Here is a 25,970-nt window from a genome sequence, read left to right as displayed (position 1 = left end):
ATGTCTGGGCCGATCACAATCCTATAACCATGACCCTGAAAGGAACAATAAAAACACCTGAATGGGCATTCAGTATATCTTAATTAAAAGATAAAAACTTCAAATAAACAAGAAAGGAATTTTTTCTTCCAAGAAAATAAAGCTGAAGAAACTACTTTACAAAATGTTTGGGATACAGCTAAAGCATCTCTCAGAGGTTTGATTATAACCTACTCAGCAAAAATAAATAAAAAGAGAAAACAAGAACGACATAGATTAACAGATGAGCTATTGATGCTAGAACAAAAGTTATAGGAAGATCCATCAAAAGAGGACCTCAAGATTCAGATGAATACTTTAAAACATAAACTGAATCTTTTAGAGACAAACTAGTTAAACAAATGAAACTGACTAAACAGAACTTCTTTGAAAATGCTAACAAACCAGGGAGATGGCTGGCCTATAAATTAAAGAAGGAAAGAGAAAAGAGATTAATATCTAAGCTGTATGACAGAGAAGGACAACTACAGATGCAAAACATCTCAATTAAGAAAATAGTGGAAGATTTTTTTACAAAGCCATACCAAGCTAAAGAAATATCAGTTGAGAAGGTTTATGAGTATATTCAAAAGGAAAATATACCAAAACTGTCAGAGAAATACCAGAAAGTATTAAATGAGGAAATAAGTATTAAATGAGGAAGTATTAAATGAGGAAATATCGGAGCTCCCTCCCCCTCCCTCCCTGGAACACCTGCCGCGCCGCCACCACCGCCGCCGCCACGCCGGCTGACAAGACTGGTGCTCCTGTCGAGGCTATGGTCGAACTATGGAATGGGGAAATGACTAGGGCTGTTGACACAATCGCTCCTAAGTGTCCTCTCCTGCCAGGCAGAGCCCACTCTTCCCCTTGGTATACATCTGCATTGCGGGTGATGAAGCAGGCCGGGAGACGGCTAGAGCATAGGTGGAGGAGATCACAGGATGAATCTGACCGAACACACTTAAGAGCCCATTATCGGGCCTATGCTGTGGCGGTGAGGGTGGCGAAGAAGAAATTTTTCTCCGTTTCCATTGCCTCCTCAAAATGCCGTCTGGCTGAGCTTTTTCGGGTGGCACAAGGGCTGGTCCGTCCTGGCCCTAAGAAGGATCTGGTTCCACCCTAGAAGGCCGGCTGTGACGACTTTGCCAAGCATTTCAGGGAGAAAATCGCTCAGATTCGTCACGAGCTAGACTCTACTAGTGATTCAGAGGCTTCTGGGGAGATACCAATGTCGCCATCTGGTCCAAAATTAATGGATGAATTTCAGTTATTGCAGCCTGATGATATGGACAAGGTGCTTGGACGAGTATGTCCCACCACTTGTCCATATATGCCCAGCGCCCCCTGAGATCAGCGGGAGAGGCCCTCCTCCGGGAGCCCTCAGTGAAGGAAATTAGGAGGGTGGTTACTCGGAAGAGGGCTTTCTCAGCGGTGGCGCCTAAGTTATGGAATGCGCTCCCCAGAGAGGTCCGCCTGGTGCCGTCGTTATTTGTTTTTCAGCGCCAGGCAAAGACCTTTTTATTTAAGCAGCATTTTAAATGTTAATATTATCGAATTTTATTTGGCCAGAGCGGCTTATTTTATTCTACTGTATATATTTTAATTGTTATTGTTTTAATTGATTGTGTATTTTATTCAATGTTGTGAGCCGCCCCGAGGCTTCGGCAAGGGGCAGCATAGAAATGTTTTAATAAATAATAAATAAAATAAATAAAAATATTGGACCCTTGCCCATCTTGGTTAATAAACAACACCAAGCACGGGATTGGAATCTGGATCTTGGAAGTGGTTAACGCTTCTCTGAGGGAGGGTCGGGTACCTGCCCCTTTAAAGGAGGCAGTAGTCCAACCGGTCCTGAAGAAAGCGTCACTGGATCCAGAGATGGCCACTAATTATAGACCAGTGGCCAACATCCCGTTTCTGGGCAAGGTGTTGGAGCGGGTGGTGGCGGGACAACTCCAAGCACTCTTGGATGAAACTGATTATCTGGACCCATTTCAGTCTGGCTTCAGACCCGGGTATGGTACTGAATCTGCCTTGGTCGTCCTGTACAATGACCTGTGCAGGGAGAAGGACAGGGGGAGTGCATCCCTGTTGGTTCTTCTGGACCTATCAGCGGCTTTCGATACCATTGACCATGGTATCCTTCTGGATTGGCTAGCGGGATAGGGGGTCAGAGGCACTGCTTTGCAGTGGTTCCACTCCTATCTGGATGGCCGATTCCAGAAGGTGGTGCTGGGGGACTATGGCTCTGCACTATGGCAGCTATGTCATGGAGTACTGCAGGGATCCATTTTGTCCCCTTTGCTGTTTAACGTCTGCATGAAACTGCTGGGAGAGGTCATCAGGAGGTGTGGGCTGTGGAATCATCAGTACGCTGATGATACCCAGCTCTACCTCTCGTTCTTCACCAATCCAGGTGAGGCAGTGGCTGTGCTGAACCGGTGCCTGGCCGAGGTAACGGGCTGGATGAGGGCCAATAAACTGAAGCTCAATCCAGACAAGATGGAGGTCCTGTTGGTTGGTGGATCGGGCTTCGGGGAGGGTGAATTGAACCTAGTCCTGAATGGGGTTGCACTCCCTCTTAGGAACAAGGTCCGCAGCTTGGGAGTGCTCCTCAACCCAGAGCTTTCACTGGAAGCTCAGGCGACAGCGGTGGCGAGGAGCACTTTCTTTCAGCTTCGGCTGATCCATCAGCAGCGCCCCTACCTGGAGAACGACTGCCTGGTGACAGTGACACACGCATTGGTGACTTCCCAACTTGACTTCTGTAACTTGACTTTATTTTATTTTACTGTATATATTTTAATTGTCATTGTTTTAATGTATTTTGTATTCGATGTTGTAAGCCGCCCCGAGGCCTTGGCAAGGGGCGGCATAGAAATGTTTTAATAAATAAATAAATAAATAAAAAATGCGCTCTACGTGGGGCTGCCCTTGAAGACGGTCCGGATACTTCAATTGGTTCAAAATAGAGCTGCCAGGCTGCTGACGGGAACTGGGCGTTATGTTAACATGACTCCAGTCCTCCGTCAGCTTCACTGGCTTCCCACTGAAGTCCGGGCCCAATTCAAGGTGTTGGTGCTGACCTATAAAGCCCTTAACAGCTTGGGTCCTGGTTACCTGAAGGAGCGCTTACGTCCATATATGCCCACCCGCCCCTTGAGATCAGCGGGAGAGGCCCTTCTCCGGGAACCCTCCATGAAGGAAATTAGGAAGGTAAGTACTGAGAGGAAGGCTTTCTCTGCGGTGGCACCCAATCTATGGAATGCGTTCCCCAGAGAGGTCCGCCTGGCACCGTCGTTATTTGTTTTTCGGTGCCAGGCGAAGAACTTTTTATTCAAATGTTATTTTAATTGTTAATATTATTCATTTTATTCTTTGGCCAGGGTGACAATTTATATTGTTAATTTATATTGTTTTATTGAATTTTATTTATTTATGGTTTGTGAGCCGCCCCAAGGCTTCGGCAAATGGTGCGGTATAGAAGTCGCCTAAATAAATAAATAACAATGACAGAAGTAATTGAGGTGATTAAGAGACAAAGGAATGATAAAATTCCTGGTCCGGATGGCTTACCAGTGGAACTTTATAAATCCTTTGAAGGAATTTTATCTGCACCTTTAAAGGATATATGTAATGCTGTACTGTTGGATGCTAAAACACCAGATACTTGGACTGAGGCAAATATTACTTTAATTCCGAAAGAAGACACAGACTTAACACAGATTAAAAATTACAGACCTGTATCACTCTTTAACGTGGACTACAAAATTTTTGCCTCTGTTAATGGCAGAAAGATTGAAGAAATACTTAATAGACTTTATACATACAGATCAAAATGGTTTTCTACCTAAGAGACAAATTAGGAACAATGTGAGAATTATTTTGGATATCCTAGAATATTATGAAACTCACTCTGAAAAATCATTGGCATTACTGTTTCTAGATGCACAAAAGGCTTTTGATAATGTGAATTGGCAATTCATGAAACAACAACTAGTGCAAATGGAATTTGGTGGAAAATTTATCAATGCAATATCAAGCATTTATCAAAAACAGACTGCTAGGATAATAGCCAATGGAGAATTTACAAACATCATAGACATTCAAAAGGGCACAAGACAAGGATGTCCTTTATCACCACTGTTATTCATATTGGTTCTAGAAGTCCTAAATAGAAATGTTAGAGAAGATATGGATATTAAAGATGCTAGAATTAGAGATGAAAGCTATGGACTTCAAGCATTTGCAGATGACTTAGTGTTTATTTTAGAAGATCCGTTGGTAACGACATCTAAAATTTTAAAAAAAGATAGAAGATTATGGTGAAGTTACTGGGATGAAAATAGAGAAAAGAATAAACTGTTAGTAAAAAATCTTATGTTGGAACAAAAAACAACTTTGACGCAGCAAGTAGACCTTCAAATTGTTAAAAAGGTTAAATACTTGAGAACGGGACTATGTGTAGAACTGAATATGGTTGTTGAATGTAAAAAAAAGAGTGAGATGTCGACCCATTATGTCCGATGTCCTGAATGATTGTTGTTTTTAGTTTTGGATTTATAGAGAAAATAAAACTTGATTAAAAAAAAGAAATAACATAAAATGTTAACATGAATTTAAAATTAATTTAAAATAGCTTAAAGTATACAATAAAATACAGTTTAAAAGAAAATACAGAAAAAGACCCAGAAAAGAAAGCAAATCACATAGACAATCCCCTCAGGGCTTTGGATAACCAAGGATATTATTAAAGGCCTCCACTTGAAGGGCTGTCTTGACCTGGCACTGAAAAGATGGCAAATGTGGTGGCAAGTAGGTTGCAGGAGGGAGGTTGTTCCAAAGACTGTGGGGGGGGGGGGAGAACCACAAAAAAGACCCTTTTTCCACCCTCCAGGCCTCCTATGTGGTTGGCACTTGGAGGAAGCCTCCAGAGGTCGAGCATTGCATCCAGGTAGATCATGGCTGGGAAAGACACTCCAACAGATATTACAGTCCTAAGCTGCATAGGGCTTTATAGGTTAAACCCAGTACCTGGAATTGGGCCCAGAAGCATACAGGCAGCCAGTACAGACAGGCAAGAACTGGTCTCATATGTTCAGACCTATGGGTCTCAATTATTATTCTGGCTGCTGCATCTGCATCAGTTCCTGCTTCCGAACCATATTCAAGGGAAGCCTCACATGAAGTCCGCTGTAGTAATCTAACTTAAAGACTATCAGAGCATCACTGAAGCCAGGCTATCCCTGTCCAGATAGGGAAACATTTGGGACACCAGCTGAAGCTGGTAGAAGGTACTCCAAGCCACCTGAGCCTAAAGTGACAAAGATGGATCAAGGAGCACCTCCAAGTTACAAACCTGTTCCTTCAAGAGGAGTGCAACCCCATCTAGCACAGTTAAACATTCCCCATACAGTAATGGGAACTACCCACAAGAGCATCACAGTCTTTTCTGGACTGAGCTTCAGTTTGCTGGCCCTCATTCAATCCACTGTCGCAGCCAGATACCAGTTTAGCACATCCAAAGTCTTAGCTGCTAAAGGTGAAAAGGAGAGATAGAGCTGTGTGTCATCAGCATACTGATGGCAATGCACTCCAAAGCTCCAGATGACCCCATTCAGCAGTTTCATGTAAATGTTGAATAGGTTAATGGTATCAAAAGCCACTAAGAGGTCCAGGAGCAGGTCGCACTCCCTGTCTCTGTCCCAGCATAGGTCATCATAATCATACAAGGCAACCATGGCTGCTTCCATGCCAAAACCAGGCCTGAACCCCAGGTAAAATGAATCCAGATAATCAGTCTCATTCAAGAGTGTCTGGAATTGAGTGACAAGCACTCTCTTGCCCAGGAAAGAGATGTTTGCTACTGATCTAAAGATATTTCAGTCTTCTGGTCAAGGAAGGACTTTTTCAGAGGTGGTCTCACTACCATCTCTTTCAGAAGCATGGGAGCACTCCCTCTCACAAGGAGGGAGTAATCACCTCTCCGGCCCAGCTCCTTATTTCTTCCTTACTGGCTTTTATAAGCCAGGAAGGGCAAGGAACCAGTACAGAAGTGGTTGCAAAAACCTGGCCAAGCATGAAAGTGCCCCGTGAGTAAATTGTAGTGGGCCTGCTACCAAGATGACTCTGGGGCCAGAATGTAATAAGCCCTGGACAACTTTAGAAACATAGAAACAAAATGATGCAGAAGGGGCCTCCCAGGCTATTTAGTCTGATGTCCAGTTCCAGACGGCTCCGCTCATGTAATCTTTGCTTGAACACTCTCACTGATGGGGCCCCAACCACCTCCCTTGGAAGCCCGTTCCACATCGTAGGGGTCCTTACGGTCAGGCAGTATTTCCTGACATTCAACCTGAAGCCTGGTTCCTTCAGCATTGCCTCATTGGACCATATCCTGCCCTTCACTGCAGGGAAGAACAGGGCACCACAACTGCCTCTAGCAGGGTGAATCTTACTGGCCACTACCCTGCTCTTGCATTTGTCTCAGTGGGAGTATGAGGCAGCGGGATGCTCTGAAGCAGCCACCCAGTCAATGACACCACTGATTTCTCCCAAGAGTCCTACCAGTCCCACTGAAGCAAATGCTGGTGTGCGGAAACAGCTGGCACAGCAGCCACCCTCAGAGCAAATCAGAGGATGGTCATCTGTTCTCTGCCACCTTTCCTTCAGGCTTGTACTAAGAATTGGCAAGCCTGGAGGTGGGCTCCCTGCAGAGCTGCATTGGCTGGGGGAACTGGCCAGCAGATCTCTCCCTTCCCACAAAGTTGGGTCTGAGGAATTAGCTCCTCAGAACCAGGCATGTCAACCTGAAGAACCACACTGGCTATTTTCTCTAGTAAAGGTGGCTCTTCAGGAAATCTGGCCATTCTTGGCTCACAGAGAGGATCCTCAGAACAAACCGCAGTGCCAGTAGTGTCAAGCAACACAGCAGCCATGGAATGTGTGTACAGGGTATGGCATTGTGGGTATAAGGGGGTCAGGGGAATGCAGTGTGAGAAAAATACTCTCCTATCTCAGACAGGAGGAGAGTGTGCACCAGGAGAGCCTGCACATGATAAGAACATGTGTGCTGCTTGGAGGAGGCAATTCAGAAGTCAGAATGCCTTGCATAGAAGTTGTATTGAGTTTCATATTATTGTTTCATTATGGACTGTAGCATTTTGATTGTTGTAAGCCACTCTAAATAAGTGAATACATATATAAGCAAGTGAAAGATAGGAAAACTATGAGAATGGAAGCCATACAGATGGGTTGTTAAAAGATGGGGGAGTAACATGGTACTAGACTTAAGAATACAGTCCTGAGGAAAGGAAAGATGGAAGAGGCACAGTGTTAGGGAAAAGAGAAGGAAAGGAAACTAAAAGTTGAAAGAGCAGCATCCAAGGATGGGTGCAAGTCAAACTGGTAAAAGTGTGCACCCCAGGGCTGGAGAAGCTCGGTAACACTGTTAGCGTGAGGAAGAGAACATAAGGACAAGAAGCTTATTTCTTATTCATCAATCAGGAATAAGCCAATCCACTCTATTAGAATTTGTAGTATCATTTTTAAAAAGCACAATGCTACTATCATTATCATATTACCTTTGCCCCTGGTATCCATTTTTATGTGGCCTTAAAAATTAAATCCAGAAAATCCCATTTCTGTTTGCATTATTTTATGTTGGAGATCACAAATAAAATAAAGGCATATATAAAATACTAATACCTTTCTGTTTGCTCTCAGTTTCTCCTTTTGCTACCTCTGTTGCCATTTCCAATTTTGTTATGCCCGGCAACTGGGTTACTTTTAATCCAGATGGTTGAGTAGCTAATAGCTGTACAGTAGATATCAAGATAAAAACAAGGATGAGGCAAGAGTAAAGTATATTGTGATTGGAGCAAATGCTTATCTGATAACCAACTAAATGATATGATGTATGGCTTACAAAACAAACAAGTGAATGAAACTTGTACAGCAAGAATGGTAAATGAAATACTTTTTTTGCTTCTGCAATTAATACTTAAGTACAATGAAAGCTCACTGAGTTGGCAATAGACACCGACATTGAAATGCAAATATTACAAAGATCAAAACACTGCAGTTGCTTTCTGTAATAGGTTCTGGGTCTATATTCAAATTCCTGTGGCTGCTAGTAAAAGAACCTATTCAATCTAAATGTTGCTTTAAATCTGATACTGTATTTTAAATCTTTTCAGCGCTGCCACTTTTAAGCCAGTGTGGTGTAGTGGTTAAGAGCTGGGACTGGGACTCAGGCGATCTGGGTTCTAGTCCCCGCTCGTCCATGGAGCCAACTGGGTGACTTTGGGCCAGTCACAGACTCTCAGCCCACCCTACCTCAAAGGGTTGTTGTTGCGGTGATAAGATGGAGGAGGAGAATAATGTAAGCTGCCTTGAGCCCTTTGTAGGAAAAAGGCAGGATATAAATTGAAGGGGGGAAATTTCATACTGCAGTTTTAAATTCTTACACTGAGTTTTATCATGTTGTATTTTATGTTTTTAAAATACAGAGACCTTCAGCTATTGGTTGGTACAGAAATGTAATAATTGAATATACTTAGTTGTCTGTCATTTATTTGCAAGTCGAAGTCCATTAATGAAACCTGTACAAAATTACAAACTCTATGACAGAATCAAACACTGAAGTAATTAAACAAAAAGAGCAGAATGAATCTGAACTAAAATATACCTAGCATTTTACCTAAATGCTACTTTTGTATTTGAATCAAAGCACATGATACCATGTTTGCAGTAAGCTTTGACAGCAGTTAGGGTTTCAGCCAGTCAGGCAAAAAGTGCAACCTGCCTGATCACATGACTATCTTAGTCAGACAGCAGATACCGTGTATTACTTAAGACATATTCAGCTGCAACCCGAATATACTATTGCCAAAGAATTTTGAGTGCAATGATGTATATAAAAGAGATGCTCATAGATAGTGTATCAGACCTTCAATTTCTGGGGATCTACAAACTGATTGCAAGGGATCTCATGGTACCACTTTGGTATACCACTGACATGGTTTTCAAAATAGAGAGCTTCAATTGCTTTTGTATGTCTCTGAAAAGTTAGATATATTAGATATAAGGCACTTTAAATGGTTAAATTTATAAAACCCACAGACACTCAGAAATGTAGAAGTTAATATAGGACTGCTGATCCAATATAATATTATTTTACTTCTATACTGCCCAACATCTGGAGTTGGTTTACAATAATTTGTAAAAGCAATACAATAAAATACCATTAAATCCTATCAAAGGCTTCCATCAGATCTGGCACTTAAATAAATCCCTTGGATATTGAGCATAGTGTCTGGGTAGACTGTGGTTGGGGGCAGGGGTACTCCATTAAGTATTATGGTCTTAAGCTGTGTAAGTAGAGTAAAACCAGCACATGAACTGGGCTTGGAAGAATACAAGCAGCCAATGCAAGCTGAGCAAGAACTGGTCCTAAAGGTGTAGATGTACAGGTTCCAGTTACTAATTTGGCTGTCACATACTGTATGCACTACAGCATCTGAACAGTCTTCAAGGGCAGCCATACATAGAGTGAATTACAGTAATCTAATGGCAGAGATTACCAGAGCATAAATTACTGAAGCCAGGCTGTCTGCAATCAGATAGGGTCAAAGCTGGGCCAATAGCCAAAGCTGTAGAAGGCACTCTGTGCCATTGAGGTAACCTGAACTTCATGAAACGAAGAGGAATCAAGAAGAATCCCCAAGCTTCAAACCTGCTGTTTCAGGGGGAATGCAACCCCATTTAAAACAGGGTGAGCACCCTCCATCCAGTCAAAGGAGCCACCCAGAACAGCATCTCAATCTTGTCTGGATTGGGATTGTTTATTAGCACTCATCCAGTCCATTACTGCAGGCAGGGACCAGTTTAACACACCCACAGCCTCATCTGATGAGGATGAAGAGAAGAAAGAGAGCTGCATGTCATCAGCATACTAAAGACAATGGATGACTCCATGCAGACCTTTCATGTAGATGTTAAACATAGAAACACAGAAACAGAACGAGTCAGAAGGGGCCTCCTGGACCATCTAGTCTGACCTTCCGGCTCCAGCCAGCTCCACTCACGACATGCCCACCATGTGCATGTCCAGCCTATCTTTGAACACCCTCACAGATGGGGCCTCAACCACCTCCCGTGGAAGCCCATTCCATACCCTCGGGGTCCTAACCGTCAGGAAGTGCTTCCTGGCATCTAAATGGAACCTTGGTTCCCTGAGCTTTGCTCTGTTGGATCACATCTTGCCTTCCTCTGCAGAAGAGAACAGCTCTCTACCCACCTCCATGTGACATTCCCTCATATACCTGTATGTCACCAACAGATCCCCTCTGAGTCTCCTCTTCTCCAGGGTGAAGAGACCCAGTTCCCTCAGTCTTGCCTCATACCCCATCCCCTGCAAACTGGCCAGCAACCTTGTGGCCCTACGCTGCACTGACTAACCTGGCTATATCCTTCCTGTAATGAGGGGCCCAAAACTGAGCACAATACTCCAGTTGCGGGCACACCAGAGTCATAGAGTGGTAGTAATACCTCTCTCAATCTAGAAGCCACACTTCTGACTGTGCAAACAAGGGTGGCGTTCGCCCTCTAAACCACTGCATCACACTGCTGACTCATGTTTAGCCTGCAGTCAACCAGTACCCCGAGGTCCCTTTCACAAGTGCTGCTCTCCAGCCACTTGTCCCCTAACCTGTACTTATGACACCTATTCCTATGCCCCAAGTGCAAGACCTTGCACTTATCCACATTGAACTCCATCCTGTTGTCTCCTGCCACTTCCATGGTCTGTCCAGATCCTTTTGGATCTGGAGTACCTGCTCCTCAGTTGTGGCCACTGCCCCCGTTTTAGTATCGTCTGCGAATTTGATCGGCAGACTGTTCACCCCTTCTTCCATGTCATTGATGAACAGATTAAACAGGATCAGCCCCAGGACAGAGCCCTGGGGGACCCCGCTTGTCACTGGCTGCCATCCCGATGATTCCCCACTAATGGTTACCCTCTGCTTTCAGTCAGTCAACCATGCCCTAATCCAGTGGACTAAACAGCATGAGGGACAGAACAGACTGCTGAGGAATTCCACGCTGGAGAATCCGTGGGATTGAACAGTAAAGGTCTCATCCAAGAGTGCCTGGAGCTGGCTGGCAACCACCCACTCAAGGAAAGTAACACTTGCTAGCACTCTAAAGTTATTAAACCCTAAAGTTATGGTTCCAGCTCAAAGAAGGAAATCCTTCAGGAGTGGTCTCACCACTGCCTCTTTCAGGAGGCATGGGACCACTACCTTTTGCAAGGAAGCATTAAGCACTTCCTTTGTCCAGGTGGTTGTTCCTTCCTTGCTGGCTTTTATAAGCCAGGAGACACAAGGATCCAGAACAAAGATGGTTGTACTGACTTGTCCAAGCATTTTGTCAACATCCCCAAGTTGTACTAACTGAAAGTCATTCAAACTGGACCAGGCTGTGCATAAATATATGTCATCTAGCATGAGACACCACTGCTCCTACTATGTCCAGTGCTCATCCAAAGCTGCCTTAAAAAATAAGGAAAAGTAATGTACTCGTAGGACCTACCCAAATGGGCTTTGAACAAAGCAATTTAAAATTCATATAAGCAGCTCTTTACCAGGCAGTGAATGCAAGGAACCCTCATTTTTCTTTGCAATCCATTGACATAATAATACAATTGAAACAGTGGTCTGCCAGTCTCAAAAGAGCATACTTCATTCCCTGGAATATCTGACACTATCTTGCCATGAACAGTTGATTAGACCCTTAATCCTACCTTTTATTGTCACATACCTGCTTGTAATGATCAAAAGCTATAAACTGAAGATTCTTCCTCTATGTAGCACAGACGTTCCTTAATAATGAGGTACTAGAATTTCTAGTTTATGGAGTTGACTTATTTTTAATAACCATAAATAAAATTACCACATTTAAGATTTCTCAAATCCACATTTTAGTTCTTGAATGACATGTTAAACTCCTCTATATAATGCATCAGCAAACAGTTGAATTGCAACTGCTACTACAGAACAATGGGATATACAAAGCATCCAGAAGAGTTAGAAGCTGGATGCTCCTAGACAAGGCTTTTATTGTGCAGTCATCTCAACCAGGTAATTGTATGGCTAGTCTAGATTATGTCATCTTCCATTTGGAACACTTCTGTGCTTCTCAGCCTTTCTCCTCAGCCTATCACTGCATAATATCAGTTATGGAGGGGGAAATGGAAGCATTATGTAGTCCCTTCTGAGGGGCCATTCTAGAGTGCTTCTCCATGGATGATTTCCAATGCTCTTCCAATAGTAAGATACACTGCTTATAAAAACAAGATACTGAGTTTTCAAAATCTTTTAGATTAGCTTTGCACACACTCTCTCTCTCCAAATATATGGGGGTGGGGGGAATGATAACCTTCAGAACTGACAAATATGTTACCTTATCTTGCTTCTTCTCTTCTGAGTCGCTGCTGTGCAATCTCGTCTTAAGCTTCACTGAGCCTTCTTTAAAAATATCTCCAAACCCAACTCCTCGGATTTTCTTTGGCTGTGCTATCAGTTCATTACCATTCCCTGGTGAAGTCACGGGTGAGAATGAGCCTGTGAAAACAGGCTCTGGAAAATTATGAGAAAGTGCTATTAACATACAATGCCAAAAGGAAATATGTATTAATACTGTGTTAAAGTGCAACAAGCTACAAGAGGTGTTTGAGCTTTGAGTGCACTATTTCTACCCTTGTAATCATAGTAGTTCTTCAAGGGATTTTCAGATGACAGGTTTGGGTCTCCCATTTAAAAAAAGAGATAGAGAGAAACAATATGTTGTCATCAATATTTTCTAGTAAAGTTCCTACATTCTTTTACTTTTTTATTTTACCCTTTAAATACGCTACATATTTCACAGAATACTCTGATATAAGATATCCAATATAAGAGTAACGTATGGAAACGGCTTGATACCCCACAAAATGATTCCATATATAACAGATCATTCACATTTCCACAAAAAAATGACAGAGATTCTCCATTAGCATGGCCTCAACAGATTTTCAAAGATAAAGTTGTATCACTATTTACAAATCTATTACAGAGTGCAGCCTACAATACCTACTGGTGATCAGCTAGCAAATACTATGGGTCTTCCACTTCTTGCATAGTAAGGGAAAAGAGGAATTGAGACTTTCCTCTGTGCTGCACAGAATTTTCTGAGAGCCAGATTATTTATTTCAGGCCATTCTAATAATGGCTAGTAAAACTCCAACTGAAACCAAACAATATTTCTCCCAAAGAAGAGCTTCTAAATTATCCGTTCCAAAGAAACTACTGGAACTCTCCGCATGCTAAGCCAATCAGCTTCCACTGTAGGTTGCCCCACTGCACACACATACACAGCAAGAGACCAATTATTCAGTAAGTGTGTTTACTGAATAGGTAAACAATATAAGGTCAGAAACAATATCTACTTAATCTACTCTTCCTTTATGAAGCTACTATTCAATAGGGAACTTACAACTGTTTCTTTTAGATGACATTAAGACATGCCATTAAAACCCATTCAGAAGACAAGTTGCTACGAAATGACAGATACAAGGTTCATTCGGCATGACTTACTCCTGTCAAATGCATGGTGGCTCCTACCATTCTATGCATTATTTTTTAGTTGCTCACAGACTGACCACTTAATAATCTGTTCTAGATCCCCCCACCACTCCCCAGAATTGACATCAAGCTGATTTGTCTGTAGTTCTTTGGTTCCACTCTTTCCCTCTTCGAAGAGGGGGCATTTGCCCATCTGTCTTCCAATGCCTTATCCTCCAGGAATTCTTGAAGATTACAGACATGGGCTCTGAAAAAAGATGCACAAGCTCCTTCAGTACCTCCTTTAGCACCTTCATCTGGCCCTGAAAACGTGAGCCTTCTTGGGTCTGCTACCAAACTAGAAATAGTGGAAACATGCAGCATGGGAGTTGTGCCAGAAGTATGAATATTTGTTGTTCTGTTGAAAGTCTCAATTTTCAGCAAACGGTAAGCTTCAAGAAGGAATCTGAAAACTTCATTTGTGAGGCCTTTCTTGGAAGTAAGTTTAAGAGGCAAGAAGCAGTATCATTCTGTGATAAGGTCCTTGAATTCTGTTGTAAATGAAAGTGTCAGTAAGACAACTGAGTAGGTTGCCAGACCAGAAATGTCCAGAATCCCACCCTAGAAGGAAGAACGGAAGAGATGGACATCTGACACCTAAAGAAAGGGGTTTGAGGTATTTCCAAAGCCACACATAAGTGATTTGACACTAAGTTGACTGGTGTTATTAAAATGTGCTCACTGTAGCTGGTGCTGAGCAGATCTGAGCAACATGAACAGGCACCACAGGAAAAGATGTCTGGGTCAGTCAAATCAGCAAGCCCATCCATCCCCCATCTTTTCTTGCTTGGTTCATCCTCAGACTAACATCTGGTAGATTCCTTGGAGAATATGCAGAATCCTTGGAGTCCACAAGCCTCTGAAGAACATTGATATAGAGGATAGAGACTCCGGAACTGTGGCTAGAATCCATATCAAAACCTGCAGTGCTGAAACTAAATAAGACCACTGTATCAAAATCACACATGTGGCTTCCTGGACAGGATAAGCTGGCATGAGAATCAGATGCCATCTGTTCTGAGGTTTTAAAGTTTTCTCCCACAAGAATGCCTTCAACCTCAAGGCCCTGTCTTAAGCCTGCCAAGTTGAGCACTTGCAAGTGTCTCCGTCCACACACTTATAACTGTCAGAGTTTAGGAGCTTAGGCCTAGGAGAGCAGCACATCTTGACTGACATTCTATACATGTCATAAAAATAGATGATAATTACAGAATTCTTCCTTCTGTTATTTTACTGAAGTGTTGGACAGAAACGGAAGAATGATGGGTGGAGTATTTTTCTGCAAAAGTAGTAACTAAAAAGGAAAAGAGGATTTCTTTCTGACCCCCTGGATTACAAAGGTTAGAATGACAAGTAAAACCATAGAAATGTTGGCTCTATTCCAGATGTATGCCTACACAAAAGTTAATTCTGTGGCAGTAAGTGCAAGGAGAAGAGGGGGTAGGTCAGATCCAAAGACTGAGAATTCCCCATCCTGTTTTCCATGAACGAGTGTCTTACACTACTTTGGAATAAAGTATAACTCTGTTCTTTTGGACAGCATCCCTGAGAAAGATCCCACAGGAGACACAACATGTCTCTCTGCAGAGTGTATGGATCCAAACAGCACACCCACAAGGATCCCCACAACACATAAGCCTTCCCTCCATCCAAACACACAAACACTCTGCTTAGCATAATGATTTGCATTTCTCTGGTTAAGCTTGACATTTTTAAACTAAGTATTATAGTTTGCTCTTAGCATCCTTTGCTACACATCTATAAATGGTTACAATTCAAATACCAAAAGTTTAAATACACTGCAACCCAAAAATCTTTTGTACAAGCTTTGTATACATTCTCAACATTCAAAATTCAAGAATTCAAAACTACATGTATGCCAATTATGGTAATATATACTTAATGTACATCATGATAACATAATAGTGTGCTCTTCCTTTTATCAGGGCTGGGGCATCTTTTCCTGTCAAGATTGACTGTACATGAATTGAAACCTATCAGGGACACAGCTGTCAGAGCCAAATGTGGGTGGAGTTACAGTATTGATCTCATGGTTTTCCACTGCCTTCTGAACAAAACACACACAGGCGCATACCCGAGCATTCTCCTCCTCCAACTTGTGCAGCATTCCCTCCAAAAGCTTTGTAGCTTGGAGGCAGAGCAAATAAGATCAACAACCTGCAGAAGAGGAATTGGTAAGTGGTGTAGCCTAGGGAGAGTCTGATGGTCACAAGTGGAAGGTCTAGACATACCATTTGGTCCATGGTCTGGAGGTTCTCTATACCTGTATTAAACATTCAAACTCTAGTAATGCTCAAAGGTTCTTACTATCACCTTTAGGGTTGTTCATTAATATAAAGTAAAGACATGCCAGAAATATCAGGCACATGATCTAATGAGTAAGATACAGCAAGCTGCCTCCAAGCATCAAGGAATCAAACTTGTTCTTAATCCCTCAAATATTTACATATATGCTTGACTCTTAGCAAGCTAACTGAATGGGGCTATACCTATGCTTAAAGTTAAGCACTGCTTTACTGCTGGTTTGATAGCTAATATTAGTAATGCTCCATACAATATTCCACCAATGATCTGATTGCTTGTAAACACAACAAAAACTACCTGCATCATCCAGGCCTTCTTGGGTTTCTCCTTCATCTATTCCCTCTAGCTCTTTTACAAAGTTAGAAGGAAATAGGCCTGATTTGCCATTTAGTGTTCCGTTCCACCAGCCTTCTTCCACCTGTGGAGAGGATATCTTACATTACCGATGACATGAAAAGGAACACACTGCTTTTACAATATGCAGTCTATGGACATCACAACCTGGTAGTCCAAGGAACACACATCCAAATAGTCCTCAATCTGGTTCTCTCCAAATTTTTAGGACTACTACTCCCAGGATTCCTTATCATTATCAGAACCAGGTGGGACTGATGGGGAGGTGGTCCAAAATAGCTGGAAAGCACAAGATTAGCAACGTACAGGAATTCAAAAGGCAAAGCCTATATTGTACAATATTAGTATTGTGGATTGATAAAGTACTCATTATTGATTAGCAACAAAGAGCACCGACGATGGAAAAGACTGTGCAGGACCCTAGCTTACCCACTTTGGACAGAGACTGCTTAGTGATTTGTGTAATGCTGTGAAGACATATAGGCAGAGTGAACTTGCAGCAACATGTTTTCTAGAGCCAACATAATATATTACACAGGATGGAATTACAAATGAGGATGCTCTAATAGGCTTAATTGTAAATGTAAGAGACTTGTATCCTCATCAAGGCAACGTATGCCTCACAAATAGAAAGAAACAAACCCTAAGAAGAAAGAACCTTGCTTACAGGGCACCTCTACCACAACACCTGGTGTTGAAAAAAGGGCATTTGCATGCCCTTTGAGAGCTTTAGATGGGAAAGCGAAGGACCTTGAGAAACAGGTGGTGTTCCTCTCACACATTCTTGTTGAAGATCATAGCTGAGGAAGAGAGAAGAAGACTGGAAGTGACTAACTGGCTATGCAGATGGTTTCACTGGCAAAGTCTGAGTCCTTGGATCACAGTTTATGTTTCTACAATAAAGGAGCTCTGGTGGAAAACGAGACTGAGAAGTACATATCTGAACTAGAAAAAACATGTTTGGCAAGAGTTTTGCAGATCTGATCCTGTGAGGCTGGGAGAAGACATCTTAGAAGTGAAACAAGAATGGCAGGATTGATACCCACTAATACACAAGAAAAACCAGAAAGGTAACAGTCACAAAGGCAATCACAGTTTCCAGAGTCTCCGCACTAACACAAAGGGTATGGAAAGTAAACAGCATGAACTTGAAATCTTAATACAGGTTGATAAACGTTACAAGGCACTACTAAAACTTGGTGAGGTTGAGTCTCATGACCAGCATGTAGGAAACGAAGGGTATAACTTATTCAAAAAGAACCAACAAAACAGGAAGTAGGGAGAAGCAATGTTATGGTTAAGTTCTCACAACACAGGAACTCACCCTGTGAACAAGCTGTGAGTTGTTTGTTGAACACCATTCAGTGCATCCTACAGATGTTTGACTCACTGTGGGTTGTCCCACCACTCCTCCTCCCTTGGTCCTCCTGCTATCTCAGGGGACATAGCAGCTAAAGCTGCTTTGTCTTCTCCATGCACTGAGACAAGCCCTTTTACACTGCAGCATTTTCCTCTTTTACAATTTTTAAAAAACCACTTTTTGCAGTCTCCAAGGTGACATCGAAATGGAAAGCATATAAAGAAACCAGAGTGGCCACAGAAGAAGCCCTCTATAGAGTTTGGACTATTTTCAGAGAGGTATTTGTGATAGTCAACTGTAGTAAAAACAGCAAAGAGTCTTGTGGCACCTTAAAAATAAATATATATCATAGCTTTAAATTTTGTGGATGCATAAAGTATTTGTCAAGAATTTCAGGGTATATGTACAGTACACTTGTAGGGAAGGGGAGAGAACTATAAATAGTGAGGTCAAAAAGAAATTAAATGCAGAAAGTATTCATAGTGACAATCATATTATTTAACTGATAATTCACAAATCAGTTTTTGCTAATAGCATAGAAATCTTTTGTTAGTCTATAAGGTGTCACGTAATAAGAAAAGGACATAAGGGCAAACCACTGAAGAGGAGTAGAAATCAGTAGCCAAGACAACTCAATAAATGTCAGGAGGCTAAAACCCAGGAGATCTAGCTTGCTAGCGATGTTAAAAATAAATAACACCACCATCCATTTTGGAAGGCAAAAAAGAAGGAACAACAAAATGATTGGTCAATCATATGGAAAAAATGAATAAATGTTGTTGGGTGGCACAGAAAGGATGGAACTTCTCCACCTTTATTTGGCCCACAAGAATTGCTTGAAGGAATTTAACCCAAGCTAGCTAAACTGGTGGCACAGGAACACCTGGCCACTCATAGTGAATTTCAGGGCCAGATAAACTGAACCTAAGAATACTAAAGGAACTTGCAGATGGAACTGCAGAATCCCAGGCAATAAAGGTGGGATATTAGAGAGTGGGTGAACTCCCCCAAGACTGGAGGGGAACAATGTCAACCTACCTTCAAGGGCAATGTGGTGGTATCTAGGTAACTATCACTCTGTTAACTTAACATTGATACCAGGAAGCCTTCTAGAGCAATCATTAAGTAGTATGTGCCCAAACAAATTTGTGTTCACCAAGTTCTTACAGGTTTCTCAAGAAAGAGTCATGAAGGAGTAACCAAATTTTCCTTTTTAGTAGAGTTACTAATTTGACTAGAGCCACTAGGGATGCTGTGAATATAGTATATCTCAATTTCATCATGTTTTCAACAAGATCTCCTATTCTATTTTTGTCTAAACCTGGGTTAGAAAATGCTACATCCTGGTAAATTAAAAGTTGAATGCAAGTTTGTACCCGAAGAGTGCTCATCCATACCTCCCCATCAACCTAGAGAAAAATGACAAGTGGAATGCCACAAGGTTCTGCCCTAGGCCCAGTATTGCTTAATGTCTTTATAAATTGTTTGGATGAAGAAGCATAGGAGATTTAATCAGATTTGCAGATGATATTAAACTTAGATGGGTAGCTAATTCAGAAGACTGAATTAGGATTCAATATTGTATTGATAAGTTAGAAAACTGTGTCAAAATTAATTTTAGCAAAGTTAAATGTAAATTGTACACTTAGTTTAAAAAATAAGACACACCAATAGAGGATGGAGGATACCTCACTTGACCTAGCCTTCTTCAAATATCTCGAGAGCTGTCACTTTGATAATAAAGTAGATTTATTTTCTGTTGGTCCAGAGGATAAGGTCTAAACTAGTGTCTTCAAATTACAAAAATCACATCACACCATATATTAGGAAGAACTTTCTAACAGTATGATTATGCCTTCAGTGGAATGAATTGCTACAGCATGTGATAGATTTTCCATCAATAGTGTTTTTCAAATAGAGAGTGGAAAACTACCTAATATAGATGCTTGAGCAGACCACTGCAGGGCTGGACTAGATCACAGGTGGGAAAGCTCTAGCTGGTGGACCAAATTTTGTCTTCAATACCCCCATCTAACCTGCAAATGTCTCTAATGAGACACCACCACTCCCTGAAAACCTGACCCTTCAGAGAAGGTACAGCACAAAAACAACTCCGAATGAAGTTGCCAGCTCAAGAGATGCATCTACTTTGCATTTCCCTAAATGCTTCTCCACAGGTTAAAAATGTTCCACACCTCTGGACGAGATCATGTTTGAAGTAATTTTCAATGCTATGATTCTATGAAAGTGTTACACAGGACAACAATGATCAAGCTTGACAGCTGCCTGATCATTTATCTGTGCATCCACTATCATTATGTTCACTACAGAATTCCAACAATGCCACTTCATAATTTGCATCAGGCAAACAGGACAACCACATCTTAAGGAAACAGATGGGTACAACATCAGTATTAAATACTGGAAGGGGTTCACAGAACCCAAATACAGAATGGGTTCACATGAACATGGAGGGAAAATAAGATACCGTGGCTTATTTTCAGTCCCAAATGTGCTGGTCACAAACATCAAACAGGAACAGGTTGACATGGCATCCAATCCTGGTGAGGGTGGATAACTGGGTAGTTTACAAATTACCCTGAAACCCTAGACAAGCCATAGAGTTCACAGTGGTTGGTAAACTACCCCAGCCACCAACCTCAAACATAACAACAAGCGATGCTCAGTGAGGGTAATTATGCTACTAAAATGCCTTGCAACCAGCACAAGGTGGGGAAGAAAAGTAAGCCACCATGGCACTGACCTAATGTTCATGACATGACAACCTACAGAAAATTGTGAGCCTTATTTGTTCAGAGTAGCTTATCATTACATTTGAATCCAGTGCTGTTTTTCCAATGTGAGTTTCTAAGTCACTCTGAGATTCTATGGCATGTTGTTGGCCTGTTCAGGGTAGCCTGTTTTCAGAGTGGCTTGTTGTGACATGAGAACCTAACACAATGGCTGTTGGAAAGGGCTACTGAGTGATGAAAAACTCATTTGTTCCTTTCAATCTCACTAACAATATCACCTCTCTATTGCTTCTTGAAATGTCAGCAAGAACTTTTTCCTCACCTTATGGAGATCTGCATACATTTATCATTTTTTCACCCTTGCAGAAATATGAAGTCATTTCATTTTTCACCTTGTGGGTCAGAAAGGCAGGTTGTTTACCCATAACTGCTGCCCTTCTAGTGGTCATCTGTATATCAACACAACCTACCCATCAACCCCTCCTCACTGTCATATTCTAAACTGTCCTTTCTATGCCAAGATCAGGTTTGACTAAGGTCAAGTTAGCCAAAATGATCCTCCCTCTGTCCCAAGGCCACAAGGGAGGTACAGGTGAACTGAGGGAACAGGCTGGAACCCCTCCCATATATATGGAACACCAGCGGGGGGGGGGGGGAGAGGTTTCCACCAAAATGCTCTCAGCTACATAATCTTCTCAACAGCAGGCTTCTCGCAGGTATAGAGCTCAGTGTGTGATACTGAGAGACCACAAAAAAAGAACCTGACTTCCCAAAGCCATGGTTGAACTCTCAGTAAACCTTTTATTGCAGTAATTCTAGTAATTAGCTATAAACCTTTACAGTCCGATAATGAAACACAGAGAAACAGATTGCAGTGTTATTCTCTGACCAGAATCAGTTTGTGAGAATCTCAGCAAAAGACCCAATCAGTGCTTGATTCAGAGCAATGAACAAAGCCAAACCAATTTACAGTCCCACTGAGTTTTCCAAGGTTATTTAAGCATTTACCTCAAGACATTTAAAAACAGGAGTTGTACTAAGGTATCTTGGCAGAAAGATCAAGTGGAAAAAAAAGAAAAATCAGGAATAACCAGGATTCTTAACACTGCCACTTTAATTCTTCCAAAGCTGTGAAGCGCACATCACAAATGAGCAGTATTTTAAACTGCTTTTTCTAGTGAATGCTAAAATTATTAAAATGTAATATAAACAAAATGTAATGATTAGAAAGACCCTAACTTTCTCATTTTTAGTGCTATACAATTCTTTAGCTATTATTGTCATTAGAAACTTTCATTTTATCCACCTAAAGCCTGTAAAATGGCTTACCTCTTCATTAATGTCTATAATATCCCCTTGTTTCAGCTGTAACTCATCTTCATTCTGAGGAATATACTCAAACAAAACTTTACACTGGCGTTTTTTTGATCCTGTTGAAAGTAAGAAACATGTTACCTCAAGCTAATGTGCACCTCAAAAAACTAACAAATGCTTAAAACCTAGCAGATATATTGTGACGTAAGCTTTGTAGTCTACAGTTTCTCCATACAGCAGCACCAGTCCTTGGGTTTCTACTCCCCCATCCACCCTTATCTGTTTTGGGCATAGGTGCAAAGAGACTGGAAACATCTGCTTCCTAGTTATTATTAACAAGCATTTCTCATTGCACCTGAACTAGAAAATTTGGTTCTACAGTTGAGGTAATTATTCTACAACCTTTCCTTCTTTAAGAAACTTTGAAATGGTTGTTTTCAATATGGACGTGTTAACAAAAAAAGTGTCATCAGTAGTAAGATAAACCATTCCTAAAAAAAGATTTTACATTATACAACCATTACACCTGAACCATTTGGTCCAAACGCCAATGTAGCTTGACCAATTTATCTAATGTTGTGTCCTTTTCCAATTCTCCCTCCACTTGCAGATTTTTGAAAAAATATATGCCTTAAATGCTATATACTTTTCCTGAAGACTTTACTCTGGGAATGAGGCTGAAACACTCCTGCTGGAAGCCCGTAAGTGCTCATTCTCTGTACAAGGTTAGCTACATTTCCGTGCCTTTCCCTCTTGATTGGCAAGCCATCCTCTTTAGATTCTGTTTCTCTCTTAACTTCCTGGTAAAGATAAACAAAGGAAAAATAAATCTAAAATATTTATGAACAATTACAGAACTGCACTGAAGGAAAATACTTTATATTTATAGATAAGTTACAAACTAATATTTAGAAACTTCTTGTAAATCTATTTTACAAACAAATGAAATGCAATACATTGTGTTTACATAACTATCTTGAACTTCACTTTGTCCTGTCAATTGAAACACTGAAATTTCAACCATTTAACAGAAATGTATCCAGAAGGGGTGATGAAACTTGATCCCTGGTTCTTTATTCAATGAAGAACTGCCACAGCAACCTGAATAGTCCTCTGCACCTCGAAGTTGGCCTATCCTGTATCACACCACAATGACTAGGCTCCCCTCTTTGAGATTTGTCAGTATGATCACAAAGGGGGATTTGACATAAAACACTTTATGATGGCCCTCGGTCACAAAAAAGGCAGAAATGGAAATTTCATGCCTCAAACCACTCAAAATTATTAGTCTGAATATTAATACATGAATGGTCATGCAAACCTCCTACACTACTGGTGTTCCTAACTGTTCTGCTATAATGGTTTAAGTTGGAGATAGGCAGCTTGTGAGTGACACACACCACCTAGCCTCTTTCTGTGTGCACATGTAAATATTTATTTACCCATGTATCTTTGTGCCACAGCTGGAAAACAAGCTGGCAGGTAAATGCAGATGCACCCTGCACCCAAACTCTCAGCACAGCAGGTAAAGGACAAATGTTAGGCCCTTCTGAATAACACTCTAGATTCCACAGCTTGTGGATGCACCTCTTTGTCTCTGCGTGCTGCAAGCAGATGTGCAACTCCTCTCACTTCTATTCACACAAGGAGATAAGGCAATTTATGGAAAGGATCAATCCTTGCTTTCTAGAGAAGATACTAGAGTACATCTAGCATCCAATGAATGGAGGACATGCTCAGCTGGAGAGGTAGACGTTTCCTACCTCACTGGAAAGCCAGAGAGCTAGGAAGACTGCTTCTTGTCTAGAATGCAGCCATATCCATAATGGCGATTTTTGTGGGGATTCTATATTGGATACCATAGGAGGCTCCAAAGACTGTTCAAAAAGCAACAGCCTCAGTGACCTCTCTTGAAGTTGAAGAAACACTCCCAAGGATGGCCTTCCTAACACCTCTGAGGAATCTGTGAAATACTGTGTTATGAGAGGCTCAATGAAACAAGCATATTGGTTCCTGCCTTCCATACCAGTAGTCTCACCAATAATGATTCCTAGCAAGCAAGGATCATTTGGCACGTCTGTCACTTGAGCACATTGGTCTTACAATTTTGGAGCACCCACAGGATGAGGGATAGGGTAGAAAGATATTAAGGGAAGCTCTGGAGCCACCTGCTGGTCAAGGCATTGGAGAATTTGGTTCTCATTTGGTAGCACTATCAATCTGGGGAGTTTCATTTTCTGAGGGGAGGTGAAGAGGTTGAGGCAAAGGAAGCCCAGTGGACAGCTTGGCACCATGAGGCCTCTGGATGTAGGAACCACTCCCCCAGGACTTGGGATGTCCTGCTGAGCCAGGGAAGTTTGAATGCATAGGGTTCCATGGAGGAGCCAGATCTGCTGGGCCATAAAAGCTTCCAGGGCTGGAAGAACAGCCTCATGGCACCTGCAAGGGAGAGCATATGTTTCACTGAGCATATGCCTTGGCAACAGTGGTGCCTGTTTCGAAGTCCCAGTCCTCTCCAGGTGAGACAAATGGCAGAGGGCCAGATGAATCACTGAGATTCTACCTTGGACCAGTTATCCTGGGTGAGCTGACCCTGGAAGACCACCCCTGCCTCATTGATGAGGCAGGAGTTTGTTGTGAAAGGAATTATGGTCTGGATCCAGAATGCGAACACCCTCTGTGAGACTGACCACTTTCTGATCTCCCCTTTCTCTTCCCACCTACTCTAACTGCTTTCTTCTCTTATCTCTGCCTGATATCTCTGTCTTTGTTTCAACCTCTACCACTACCAAGACTGCTCCATTTGACTCCCTACTCCACTAATGTTCCCTGTAGTGCCCTGCTTTCTTTCCCCCATAGGTTTAACAAGCCACAGTGCCTTCCCACTCCTTCATAAATGACAGACCTTTGTAAGTATCATGGGAAATCCCTGTGACTGCTGTGGTGCCTGTGGGAACAGTATTAAAGAAAGCCAGACCAAATCATATGCAAAATAAAAGCTTGTGCAGAAACTACAAAAATTTAGTGCAAACTAGTGTAAACTTGCTAGTACAAGACACTAAACATATCATGTAAAGATAACTAGTTGTCATACAAAGAAGTAGGGGGGCTTTTTGTGGGGAGGGTCATGACACTGTTGATCAGACACTGTTACAAACTTCAAGCTTGCTTTCTTATCCTGTAAAGTACTGTAGTAAAATGAACTTGAAATTGTGGGCAACACTCAGATTTTTACCATAATCAAATAGCCTTTAAGTCTGGGTACCTAAAGGATCAAGCCAGCAGGTCTTTCTTAGGGAGCTATCCCCTAGGAATGCGAAGGAGAGGCTGCCTAAAAGAAGGGCTTTCTTGGGCTTTCTTGGGACTTGCGCCCAACTTTTAGAGTAGACTGAGAGAGGTGTGCCTGGCACTGACATGGTTAGCATTCTGGCACCAGGAAAAGACTTACCTTTTCTCCAGTTGTTTTTAACAATGGATTTTAATGGAACTCTGCTTTTACAATTGACCCGATGTTAGTTTTAGTCAATTTTAGTTTAAATTGTTTTATTTAATGTATTATATTTTTAATTTAATATATTTATATTTTAGGGGTTTTGACAGGGAAAGGAACCTGACAGTGGGGGTATGTTATCGCCCTCCAGGTCAACTTGAGACCCTGGATGATGTCCTGACAGATCAGATTCCAAGGATATCAAGGGGGAGAGACACAGTAATTATGGGAGATTTCAACCTCCCGGATATTAGTTGGGAGACTCACTCAGCGGTGACAGTCAGGTCACGTCGCTTCCTAGAAGCTACAGAGGGAGGGTTTTTCACACAGAGGGTCCGAGAGGCGACGGGGCGGGGGGAGACCATCTTTGACTTGGTCTTGACCAATAGCAAGGAGCTGATAGATGAAGTGCAGATTAGGGGAGCTCTGGATGCTAGTGATCACTCTATCCTTTGCTTTGAGGTCAGGGGAATGGGGACGTGCGGCAGGTCGAGCATTAGAAGCTGGGACTTCAAGAGAGCCAACTTTGGCCAACTGAAGGCCAGACTGGGGAAAGTCTCCTGGGATAGGTTACTGGAAGGTAAGCAAGTTGAGGAGGGATGGATGGCACTCAAAAGGGAGGTTTTGGAGGCGCAAGCCTTGACAATACCCTCTAGTTAGTAAGGTGAGGAGGTGAAGCAGAGCACCGC

At 41.9% G+C, this 25,970-nt stretch overlaps 1 protein-coding gene across 1 annotated transcript in view; it reads right to left on the bottom strand.

Moving 5' to 3' along the window:
* LOC123030861 (CD2 associated protein) overlaps positions 1–25,970 on the bottom strand; it is a 117,179-nt gene that overhangs the window by 56,903 nt on the left and 34,306 nt on the right. The window contains exons 3-7 of the mRNA XM_044445151.1: positions 22,438–22,591; positions 21,807–21,907; positions 16,308–16,428; positions 12,487–12,662; positions 7,732–7,840 (exon numbers count right to left, since the gene is read on the bottom strand). Coding sequence (XP_044301086.1) covers positions 7,732–7,840; positions 12,487–12,662; positions 16,308–16,428; positions 21,807–21,907; positions 22,438–22,591 — 661 coding nt within the window. The remainder of the gene's footprint in view (positions 1–7,731; positions 7,841–12,486; positions 12,663–16,307; positions 16,429–21,806; positions 21,908–22,437; positions 22,592–25,970) is intronic.

Source organism: Varanus komodoensis, unplaced genomic scaffold, assembly GCF_004798865.1.
Source record: "Varanus komodoensis strain SLA01 unplaced genomic scaffold, ASM479886v1 scaffold47, whole genome shotgun sequence".
NCBI classification, from domain to species: Eukaryota; Metazoa; Chordata; class Lepidosauria; order Squamata; family Varanidae; genus Varanus; species Varanus komodoensis.
The sequence above is the reverse complement of the archived record's forward strand: the minus strand, read 5'-3'. Positions and strand labels throughout refer to the sequence as shown.